Genomic DNA, 12104 nt, shown 5'->3' with positions numbered 1-12104 from the left:
GTTCTATGGATGGACTCATTAATCAACTAAACATGAGTAAGATGTATGTATGTTCTTTATATAGTAATGTTTTGATGTGGAGCTAACATTATTAGAGTATGTTAGCACATAATTAACTGGTGTTGGCACTTCTATTATTATTATAATAGAAATAGTAAAAATAAATTGTTTTTTGAACATTAAGGCATGTAGACATGTTCTAGTAGAAACCAAAAATACAAATATGAACCTGAAAATGAGCGTGATATGTCCCCTTTAAAGCTCCCAAGCCTTATTTCCAACATGAACAATCACGTTTTGACTGATCCGCTACATTACGTGTCTTTTTCTCTCCGTTTTTTGTCATTTGAGCAACGTGTAAGCTTAGGAGGGGCCTGCTGGGAGCTATTCCCATGATGCACTGGCCATCTGTACAGATATTATGGCACATCTGTGTGCATATTCCTCTGTTTGGGGAACTCATTGCTCTCCTGTCAGGGATCCTGTGTGATCCAGACAAAGTCAGAGGGCTCCTGTCACTGAGGAGTCCACGTATGAGTCTGTCCACATGTGCTTCACTCAGGGAATATTAATAAGCAAGAGGTTTGTGGGGGTATCGTTGTAATTAGCCTACAGACATAATGCATGCTCATTATAGTACAGAGATTTGTTGTTTGATCTCTTTTGATCCTGAGCGCAACCCTTAAGCAATCATTTTACATATCTGAAACATCTTCGTCTTAATGAAGTTTATGTTCATCGAACATTAATTAGTGAGTGTTATAATGCTGATCGTTAATACCGATGCATTAATGTACAACAAGCATGTCAGTGCTATAGCTGCTATAGAGGTGGAGCCAATTCTGATCGTTAAGTATAGCATTTTAAACAGTGATCATACGATTCATGTGAAAAATGTTCAACGTATATGTTACGTCAGATAAATGTAATGGAGTAAAAAGTAGTCTTCAACGTTTGCCTTTAGCCTAGTGAAGTAGAAGTACCTCATAATTGAGCTCAAGTACTGTACTTGGCTACAAAAATACTCGGATTATAATGACAATGCCGGATCACTTCTTATTGATCTACTCATAGATACTAATTATAGAATATGTTTACTGGTCCAGCTGTGGTGTCGCTTATGGGAGTAGTAATCGTGACGTAACAGTGACGTCGCGGCACCCTCCTCCCTGAGCTCCTCTGAGCAGCGCAGTAGTTTCTCTGATTTCCATCTGCGCTGCAAGTCTGCTGCGGACTTATCGAGGCAATACAGCGGGTAAGTAGTACTATGAAGTAAAATGGACCGGTCAGGTCGGTGTTAGTGCGTGTGTATGTCACGCATCGGTGTAATTACGCGCGCTAATTTAAGATGAATTAAGGATGATGATTTGGATTGTGATTCCCCTCAAAAGCACTTTAATGCTGTAATGTTTGTACTGAAGCTGTTTTAAATGCGATTGTGATGATGGTGGTTGTCCATTAGGACTCTGTATGACAGGCTTTTTCATGAAAAAAATAATGTAAATAGGCCTACAGTGTTATTTCCATTTGCCTCTACTTTATAATTGAGTCTACTGCCGCTACAATTCAAAGGGAAATACCGTAGCTACATTTCACTCCACTACATTTAGTGCAAATTCAGGTTTTTGCAGAAAAAAACAAGTGCTGTTTATATGAGGCAGTGTCATTGACTAAACTACGCAATACTATACATTACTTAACAGTTTCACCTCCACCAACTTCGACATCAAAATACTGCTCACACAGTAAAACATCAGTGATAGAAATACAATAATATAGTATAAAGCAAAAACTGATTCACAACTATTTTGATAATCTGGGAAGATCATGAAAAGATTTTCATGCTTTTTAAATACAGTTTTCTTTACATTTCGTGGACTAAACGATTGTCCTTAATTGACAATTGCAGCTTTAACAATGATACACGAAGGGGACATCTGCTGCAGTTTTGATACTTTAAGCACAGTTTGATGCACACTTTTACTTACTTGCTATCACTTGTAACAGAGTATTTTTACACTGTTGTCTGTGCAGACCATAATAATACTGAGGTGTTCCAGTCAACAGTGAAGTGTCAAACAGCAGAATCCAGCAGCGATTGCTGGAATTTCTCCGGTGCAGTCATGTATGTCCGACCTCAGTGTGGACGTGGAGCACATGAGCTGCGCCAGTATGACAGAAGCTAAGCTCCTGCCGCATGCGTCTGGTCGATAGGACCGAGCTGCTGGATATCGGCTGAACCTCAAAGGCAACCCACGGTGGAACTGAAATGTTGTATTCTTTTGACACGCATGACCGGCATCAAAGCAATTATCCTTCGTCTGGTTCACATGTGTCATATTGGGGTTTTTTTCACCATCCATGGAGGTCGAGATCACTTTATGATTATAAACATGGCTCTGTTGGGCCTAACCCAAGCACATTCTCTCCTAAAAGATGCCAATGTTTGCGTGTGATGCATTCAAGTTTGACAGAATGGGTTCCAACAACTGCGGAAGCCTCAGGGTTTTTAAACAATTTCTCTGTTTTAGCACCTTTACGTGTTCCTTGACTTTCTAAGTTTCAAACAGAAACACGTAAAGTGGTTTCCGAGCGAGACGAGGTTGTCTAATAAACATATTCCTTAAATATTCCTGTAAGTCAGCGGTAAACCCAAGCAACACCATAGGAGCGTGGAAAGCGAGTCAAGAACCATCGGTGGATGGAGATGGCTTTCTCAGTTATATTTACAAGGTTTTGGGTCATTCGTGTGTCTTTCAGCCACAAATCAATTTGATCTGACAGCACTTGAATGCAGCGTAGCACCGCCTGGGGACGCAAGGTGTGACGTGTTAATAGTTTGTGTTACCTGAACAGTGCTTTCTTGGAAATAAAGTGCTGTTTTGTTCCATTGACTTGTCATGTTATCAATTCCGGTCTATATTTACGAATGCTTTAAGTAGTATAGTTACAGAAAACACAGCTTAACCTCTGGACTCGCGAAGACTGATTCATAGCGTCGGACTCGGCAGACGGACCCGACTTGTCTCTGGTATGAAGAGGTCACAGGCGGGGTCACGAGTCAGACGGTATTCTAAACGTACTTCTTCTTCTTCTGTGGATAAAAGAACAAAATGTGACGCTAAAGTTCAGGTGGCTGCATCACCACCGAGCCGAAATCACAGCACAGAACAACTTTTTGGATGCCTCTAATGCGGCGAACATCAACTTTTACACAATCTGCAAACTTCATCCCCCCGTTGTCAGGGGTGACAGAAAGATTTAAAACCTTCCCTCCTTCAGATTCTTTTGACGCCGCGACCCGAAGGAGCTGGTCGGTGCTGATTGAACCCTGAGAGATATAAACCCTCTCCAGTTGTAATAGGGGGGCCTAATCCCCCCCCCCCACACTCCAAGTTTTACTCCAGGCAAGGCCCGGCATCTCTCACACAGCTCAGAGCTGGAGAGCTGATCTCGAGTTTTCCTTTCAGCTGACAGAATATCATTATGAGCTCTACAGTACAGCGCCGGGGCTCTGAGGAGCAGCTTAGTGCATGTAAACCCGTGGATTGAAAGACTTCCCTGAATTGTATCGCATAATAACGTATCATTTAATTAGGACGCGTTTCCAGAACTCAACATCTGCGGTCCAAGCTGGATTTAAAAATGAAAAACATATAAAATTGTTTTAATACTGCAATTTCAAAATCCATTCAAACAAGTTAGCACAGAAACTAATGAGCAAAAGAAGTCTTTACACATGTATTGTGTCTCAAATGTTTAATTTCTCATAAATCCATGAATCATTCGGTCTATAAAGTGTCCGTCACTTATCCAAATGTCTTGTTTTGTTGAAGCAACCGTCCAAAGATATTCAGTTTAATATCATAAAACACTATGAAACCAGAAAATCTTTACATTTGAGAAGCTAGAATGATTAATATGAATTGACTACAGATGTAGCAATAAGTCAATTAAATAATTAGATTGATTCATTACAGTAATTATAGTCCAACTCATTTGATTTTACTCTTAAGTATTGTGTAAAAGTCTTTATCGTACGGCGTTCGATGTGGCTGAACGAGCCTTTAGAGGATGCCGCGCACAGCATAGCACAGTATGGTTATTCAGTCTGCAGCGAAGACCCGGATCAATGTTATTGGGGCATGCATAATGCTAAGAAAACAAGCATTTACAACCACACAGCCAGCACAATGCCTGGGGATGAAAAAACACAAAGTGGAGTAAGAGGCATCTGAACTCAACGTTGAACTAACACAACTGATCTCAGATCAGGGGCAAAACCAGGTCATCTGGTGTCTAATTCCCTGACTGACGTCTCAGTGAATCTTAAGAAGAGCATTTGTTAGAGAGTGTCCCTCTTGGAATGTAGCTGAATACTATTGGATGTTATCAAAGGACTCGAGACATACACATACAGCCTGTGTTTGTCTCATAGAAGTCAACATGGACCAAAGCCCTGAGAATATTCATTACATTTCTATTAAGAGACTTTCTTTTTTTTTGGCATTGAAACAAATACTGCTTTAAATCTTTATAAACCAAGGCCACTCAGATATCATCTCACATATTTGTTAAACAGGAATGCCCCCTCTTCAAGGAACGGTGTGCAGGATCGAGGGGGATTTATTGGCAGAAATGGAATATAATATTTATCACAAATGTCACTTTGAAGGAGTCGGAGTAAAAGACAATGCACATGTTGACTCGGTTTTATCAATAAATGACCCGTTGCGTGACATTTGGAAAAAAGCATCTGGCAAGCAAGGACCAATGTTTAAATCCCCGCATGGGGATGTATGGTATTGAAACACAACTCATGTTTATGTCAGAAGTGTTGATATTTATAATAGATGTCGTCCTGTCCTGTGTCTGCAGACTGGTGGGGTTCCTTTTGACGTTTAAATAATGAAGCGAGCTCACAGTGTGAGCGGCACACACAGCTGATCACTTTTATAGATTATATAATTCCTGCTATTATTAGATGTTAGCCTTTACTGCAGCTACAAAACTATGACGTAGACGCGTCCTTCTTAAAAATGTATATTCATTTGAAATGTGTCACGGTGCTCCTCTTGGGGGTTTATCTGAGACCACCTGTTTCAGCTGCTCGTGGTCCCCTTCTCTCACACAGAGTTTCAAAGGGCCAACGCAAAGTGCATGAAGGAACTTTGGGCCAAAGATGGAGGCCTGGCCAACGGTGGCCTGGGTGCTGCTAATGACCAACGTTGCTGATTGGCTGAAAGCGGTCCAGTCACGGGACTTCTCCATGACGGACATCATCCTGCTGCATCCCTCAAGTAGGAAAAAAAACTAACAGCCGACTGGGCTTAGTGTCTTTCTGTACAACTGAGCTCTGAACAACGGCGTGGCAGCGGCCTGTCAATCGCTGTGTAGCCCCGCCCCTAAAGCATACCCTGCTTTATGGTCTGTTTGACTCTAAATGGACATCACGCTGTATTGAAGAAGACTTGAAACTAGAGATTGAGACCATAAACTCATGTTTACAATGTTTACTGAGGGAATGAATCAAGAGAGAAGTAGAGTCATTTTCTCATAGGCTTCTATAGAATCGGACTTCTTTTTAAAGGCGTCGCCCCCTGCTGGCCATTAGAAAGAATGCCGGTTTAAGGCGCTTCCACTTTGGCTTCACCTTTCAGACCCGGAGGTTGCCCCCAGGTTTGGTAGAGGTACAGTTTCACCACATTCCACGCTCAAGCGCAAACAATATACAGCAGCTATAACGGCGGACTCTCCGTGAGAAGCTCCGCCATCACATCCTTTGCGGTGCAAGTCGAGTATCGCTGTCTGAGGACTGGTAAGGTCCTTCGAGCGGTTCTTTGTCCTCTTCAGTCTATCCATTACTGTTAACAAAGACTTCCTGCAGCAAAGCCTTTAAAGTCTTCCCTTTAGCGCTGGTGCCACTCGAGGCCTTTCTGTCGAGAGTGGGCGTGGGGGAAGTGCTTGGTTGAATTAATATTTAAATAGTGCATTATTTCAAACAGTGAAACCCTAATACATATTCAAATCCTGTATATCGTGATCAGACATCACAAACTTAAGAGTACTGAAGTGTGTGTGTGTGTGTGTGTGTGTGTGTGTGTGTGTGTGCGTCTGTCCTCCACAGCTACACCTCATCCTGGCGGCTTCAAGTGCTTCACGTGTGAAGACGCCGCAGACAACTACGAGTGTAACCGCTGGGCGCCAGATGTTTACTGTCCAAAAGGTACGTCGCCTCATTTGTTTCAGCTACACTGAGCTCAATGCAAACTTACTTCCACAAAGACAAGATCATTTGCTTTTTGTCAGAAGTAAAAAATAGTCCAGAAGTGAAGGTGTGCCGTGTCTTCCAGATGCCAGATACTGCAGCACGCTCCACATGATGGATAATCATGGCAACAGTGTGTCTGTGACCAAGCGCTGCGTGGCCCTGAAGGACTGTCTGTTCACCGGCTGTGCTGGTGTCACCGATAACGGCCACCAGGTACATGTTCATGTTGTGTAAAAGAGATAAGAATGTTGTACGGAGTCAGTAGGACGTCTCCTCAACGTCTCAGTCTCATCCGGCAGATGTGCTCGTCCTGCTGCGAAGGGAACATCTGTAACGTGCTGGTGCCGAGGAATACCAGCAGCTCCGTCTTCTCCTCAACTTCTCCTCTGGCCAGCTCCAGCAGAGGGTTCCCTCCTGCACCGCTGAGCTACCTCATCATCATCATCATCATCATCATCATGGGCATCTTTACAGCTGGACACGTTTGAAACTCTGCATCTCTGTGCGTGTCGGACTCAACTTAAGGACGCTTTTAGTGTAACTGAACCATTTGCTAAAGGTGAAGAACAATAACAAATGTATTTCCTAATATCATGGTATTTTTTGGATTTTTTTCTAGCTGATATTAGATATTAGAACTGCATGAAGATGTTTCACAAACCCTCATGAAAGATCAGAAATGCAATTAACTGTTTTAACGTGAGGTTTGACCAAATCAAAGACAGTCACTGCTGCAAAATCTTCCCTTCAAATTAGGTTTCCTTCCCTTCCTCCTCTTTGACATTTTTACAATTTGCCGGAGCTTTTTTGTTAATATATTTATGCTAAGTTGTAACAGTATTAATGTCGCCATGTTAGTGTGTATTTTCTGAGGTTTTGTCAATACTATATGCTCTGGAAATCAGTAATGCTTTTTTTTTTTTTTACATTCAATTTGATTGACTTTCAAGTATGCATTGGAATCAGCAATAAAATTAGCAGTGAAAAATATGACAAAAATTAACAATTCTTTTTTTTCAACTTAGATTAAAAAGATGTAAAAAAAAATAAACAAATAAATTAAAATAATACTTTCTTATAGCAGGATGATAATGTGTGGAAGCAGACCTCAAAGAGACACCAAACAAAGAGTCAGAGTCTGTTCAATAAAATGAAAACTAACGAATGTTTGTTGTCTTTAACTTTCTCTGGATCTCAACGACTGACAAGTCGAAGGTGAAGTAATCAGCCTCTCTGCAGTAAATCTAATCAACCACTAGGTGGAGACAGACCACCACTGTTTCCGTATACACACACACACACACACACACCACACACACACATGCACAAACGCAGTCAGTTATTTTTTTATAGATTCAATAAAATGCTCAGTGAGACAAATGTCTTCCTGGATCTTTTGACAGAAACATTGCACCCTGTAGGTGCAGCGGCTTTCATTGTGTCTGGCTTCAGGCTCACAGATGATCAAAATAAAAATGTCAGCTGAGGCAGTACATCTCGTATAAATGTGTCTGCGAGCGCCACATTTGTTTCAGACTCAGTTCAGTGTGTTCTCCCCGCTGACACGTCTGGGAACTTTGAAAATGCATGATAGCCATTTTCAACAAGGTCGTTTCTCTCGCAAAGTCTGCTCGACTGGATCTTCATTTGGACAGCGGTGGAAAATACATGCACTGTAGTACTCTGCTCATGTACAATTGTAAGGTACTTGTTATTGAAGTATTTTCATTTCATGCAATTTATATTTATACTTCTACTCCTACATTTTGAGGCAAATATTGTACAATTTACTCCACGACAACTATTATTTCATTAGGTTACTTTGCAAATTTGGATTAATACAAAGTACAAAACGAACACACCGTGATGTATTATTACAGATTAAACTACCCAGCAGGATTAAAAATGTACATGTTCATCAAATTATGAGGCAATATTGTAAAAATAAGTCTGAAATTGGCCATTCTACATAAGTACCTTTGCTTTCGGTACTTGGAAGTATACTTGATACTTATGTACAAGTTCGAATGCAGGACTTTTACTTAAGTGAAACATCTCAATACTTCTTCCCCCACTGCATCATTTTCTTTTTCAAACGGTTATTTTGTTGTATATTTTATCACGTAGAAGTATAGGCAACTCTTCATTGTGAAAATTAAAATATGAGTCTGGATAATTCAGTTGTCAGTGTACTTCTGTGAAGGAGCACACACACACACACTGACCGCTGCAGGAAACGGTGTCACTGGAGCCTGATGAGAAGTCACTTTATTGGCTCAGCAGCTCTATCACAACTGTAGTGATTCAAATCAAACGGTACACACACACACACACACACACACACACACACACACACACACACACACACACACACACACACACACACACACACACACACACACACACACACACACACACACACACACACACACACACACACACACACACACACACACCTTTACATTCTGTGCAACATAAGAGGAAACAAAACAACACTGCACACGCTTATTTGAAAACTTTCCGACCTGATATCTGCGTTTCTATTTCAAATCCATGGCTCTATTATCAGAAAACACAGACGAGTGACGTCATCTGAAGGGGTGACATCGGCCACGAACTCTTCAAACAGCAGATGTTACATGTTGAAAGGCCTGAGTTTGTTTCTCCCCGATGTAGTGCAGGGTGAGCCGGGTTGACCGGCAGCGAAGTCTACTTTAGAGTCTCAGTCAAGTCCTTGTTACAGTACGACAAACTCTGCACGAGCCTTCACTGATGCGACCGTGTGCCGACACTAACGACATCCAAGCTCCTTCAAACCATAAATAAGACGCCTCGCTTGGATTTCGTTCTGGAAAACATTTTTTTTGTTTTTTAAAAAAGCCTATTCCTCATCAGCGAACACATTTGAAAGTCCTTGTAGTCTCGCGATGGCAGAACTGTGAGCGGGTGCGTTGGTGAAAACGGTCCCCACAAACTGAGGCGTTCCTCTCAGGATGTGGCGAATGACTGTGCAGGAGCCCGACACTTCGATGTGGAAGCCCAGATCTCTTAGTTCCTCCTCCGTCCGCAGTTTGGTTTGACTTGATGGAGATGCAAAGAACTGTCAGGGGGAACAAGAGGCGATGTAAACAAGGAGGACGATTCACCGTTAATGCAAGAAATCCCTTCTGCAAACAGAGCAACTCACAGCTGCTCCTGTTGTCGGGTCGATGAAGTCGGCCCAGTAGCCTGCAGTCCACAGAGCGAAGCACATTTCCTTCGCTCCGCTCACGAACTGCATTTAGGAGAAAGCGCACGTCGGTAAGCCGCTTCAACGTCACATCTCTTAGATTACAGTAATACAACGTCACATCTCTTAGATTACAGTAATACAACGTCACAGGACTCACTTTGCGCAGCAGCTGGTCTTTGTCCTGCTCTGCTGCCTCCTCACACCGACCGTTATTCTGTGTGACCGTCACAACTGTGATGGAGGTGGTGGGCGCCGAGGGGAACATGAGCTCAAGATCTGACACGCACACGCACACACACACACACACACACACACACACACACACACACACACACACACACACACACACACACACAGTTTTGTTACTTCAGGATATGAGGAGTCACTGTAGAAGATGTGTCGATGCCGAATAACGGCCCCATTACCTTTCCTTAGCAGCTCAGGGCAGTTATTTATGGAGCAGTCTGTCTCTGTCTGCTTAAAGTACTGCTCAGCTTTATGGACTCTTGTGTCGATGGTACCGAGGTTTCCCTGATGAACACACACACACACACACACACACACACACACACACACACACACACACACACACACACACACACACACACACATTGACAAAGCAGCTTTGAGACCTGGAAATCACTTATTCTGACAGATAATATGAATTTCTTTGGAAATTATACCCGAGAGGAAAATTTGGATACATGCAGCGTACAAAACTGTTTGGAGTAGTTGTTTATATCATGTGTTGCACTTGATAATGAGACACCTGGCAAGAGTAGAATCTATCTAAATGTTCTACGGTCACTAGGTACAAGAGAATGTTAAGTCAAATTCACAAATAAATGAATAAAAATACATAAAAACAACAAGATAACCTCAGTGTCCTCTTTGGTAGCTGCAAGATAAAACAAAAAATATTCAAAAACTCACTTGGAACTCATTAACAAACTGGGCCAGTATGAACTGGTGCCTCTCTGTGCAGCTCGGGGCCGCCAGTACGTCCGGCACCGTCCGGTGGACCGGACTCTTCTTCTGGTCCTCCATGCCCTCCAGGTGGCAGTCGAACCCGACGTTACCCGGTAACTGAAAGCGCCGGTCTTGAGGTCCGAATGGTCCCATGTTCTCGTCAGGCCACACGGTCCTGGGGCCTGAAGGGGACGTGACAAAGACACGAGTGTGGCTTTATATTTACAGTTTACCTGGAACATCGTCTGAGGCCATGTTTGACTGGTCTCTCTCTGCACGTTGTTTAGGAAACAATTCAACAGACCAGCGCCAGAACTAAAAAAACTGAAATATAAGTCATGAGCTCCCGTCAGATGTAGATCAGAGTACGGTCACATTTACCAGTAACTGTTGACTTATTCATTTACTATTTGACTCACCTGAGTCTGTGTGTGATACAGTCATGTAAGGCTCATCTGAGCTTGCAGCAGAGAAGGTTCTGGTTCTGCCGACACGAAGGGAAGCTAATGCTTGATGGCCGGCAGTCTTAGACAGAACCAACCTGCCTCGACCGCACAGCGCCTGTATAGGAGCAAAAGGCATTTGTTAGCAGCCGGAAGCATTTTAAGAAAGGAACAGTAACCTTATCTCAGATACACACACTTGTGTGTTTTAGGTAAACATGCAGACCCATGTTAACTGTTAGGAATCGCTTAAAATGTGATGGTAAATTTGGCATTTGAATGATTCATCAAAAGTTCAAATTGATTCACTTTTGCATGTAATTTGTACTATAAGCAACAGCCTGTATTTTAGATGCAGTGTGTTACGTAACTTACACTACTGGACATTGTGGTTCGTCTCCTTCTCCCTCTAACTTTAACCTGTTGGATTAAAAACAACAGCAATGAGGACAACTCAAACTGTGTGTATTTTTTAAATACAGAACAAGCTTTAGCTAGCTAACGTGAAGTTTGCTAACCAGAGTTAGATATAACACACATGCTAGCTGACATGATGTAATCTTTCACGGGGCATCGTCCAAGTCTGTCAAACACTCGCTTCACAAGTAACAAAGACGTTTAACTTGTAACGGATGTACATCGTCTCAAAATGTGTCTCAAAGCAAACAAAAAACAGCTAACTAACTAGCTACTAGCGTTAGCGAGTTGTTTGCTAACACATAGAATAGATCAGCTGATAGCATACTTTGACACTTTCTCTTTTTAGGCAGTATTTTACATTTCATAGCTTGATATGACGAGTGTACAAACCAGCCGACAACGTGATAAAGAAAAGGACAACTATACATATGTTAACGGGATTATATCTTGAAAAGTACATGTTGTTCTTACCCGTCAAATCGCACGTCCGCGACTCTACCATGGACCCTTTCTCTATCGCGAAAACAACGACGGGAAGCAATGAGGGACAGCCAAGTCATGCGCAGTTTGCATAACAGTTATAGCAACGTCTATTTCAGTGTGACGTAAGAGACAATGGGGTTATTTAAAGATAATTCAACGTGCGCCATTCTCTGCGTGGAATTGTGCTACTTTGAGTCGATAATTTGTCCATTGTAGCGGTGCTATATATCAGATATGAAAAGGTCCGTGTTTTCCCATGTTTCACCACAAGATGGCAGCAAGTTTA

At 42.2% G+C, this 12104-nt stretch overlaps 2 protein-coding genes across 2 annotated transcripts; one reads left to right on the top strand and one right to left on the bottom strand.

Annotated features, from left to right (window-relative positions):
* The first annotated feature begins 1216 nt into the window (after positions 1 to 1216).
* LOC137879080 (ly6/PLAUR domain-containing protein 6-like) lies at positions 1217 to 7250 on the top strand. Its single transcript, XM_068719653.1, has 5 exons — positions 1217 to 1255; positions 5135 to 5300; positions 6128 to 6226; positions 6354 to 6484; positions 6571 to 7250. The coding sequence occupies exons 2-5, from the start codon at positions 5183 to 5185 to the stop codon at positions 6757 to 6759; spliced, it is 537 nt and encodes a 178-aa protein (XP_068575754.1). The 5' UTR covers positions 1217 to 1255; positions 5135 to 5182; the 3' UTR covers positions 6760 to 7250.
* Positions 7251 to 8521: 1271 nt separating this feature from the next.
* Positions 8522 to 11866, bottom strand: mmadhca (metabolism of cobalamin associated Da). The gene is made up of 8 exons (XM_068719727.1): positions 11807 to 11866; positions 11291 to 11335; positions 10892 to 11033; positions 10437 to 10654; positions 9929 to 10034; positions 9661 to 9779; positions 9459 to 9545; positions 8522 to 9371 (listed from the first exon to the last, which is right to left on the bottom strand). The coding sequence occupies exons 2-8, from the start codon at positions 11300 to 11302 to the stop codon at positions 9153 to 9155; spliced, it is 903 nt and encodes a 300-aa protein (XP_068575828.1). The 5' UTR covers positions 11303 to 11335; positions 11807 to 11866; the 3' UTR covers positions 8522 to 9152.
* Positions 11867 to 12104: the final 238 nt, after the last annotated feature.

This window comes from Cebidichthys violaceus, unplaced genomic scaffold (genome assembly GCF_023349555.1).
Source record: "Cebidichthys violaceus isolate CVI_PGR_0920_01 unplaced genomic scaffold, fCebVio1.0.p SCAF_24, whole genome shotgun sequence".
Lineage (NCBI taxonomy): Eukaryota > Metazoa > Chordata > Actinopteri > Perciformes > Stichaeidae > Cebidichthys > Cebidichthys violaceus.
The sequence above is the reverse complement of the archived record's forward strand: the minus strand, read 5'-3'. Positions and strand labels throughout refer to the sequence as shown.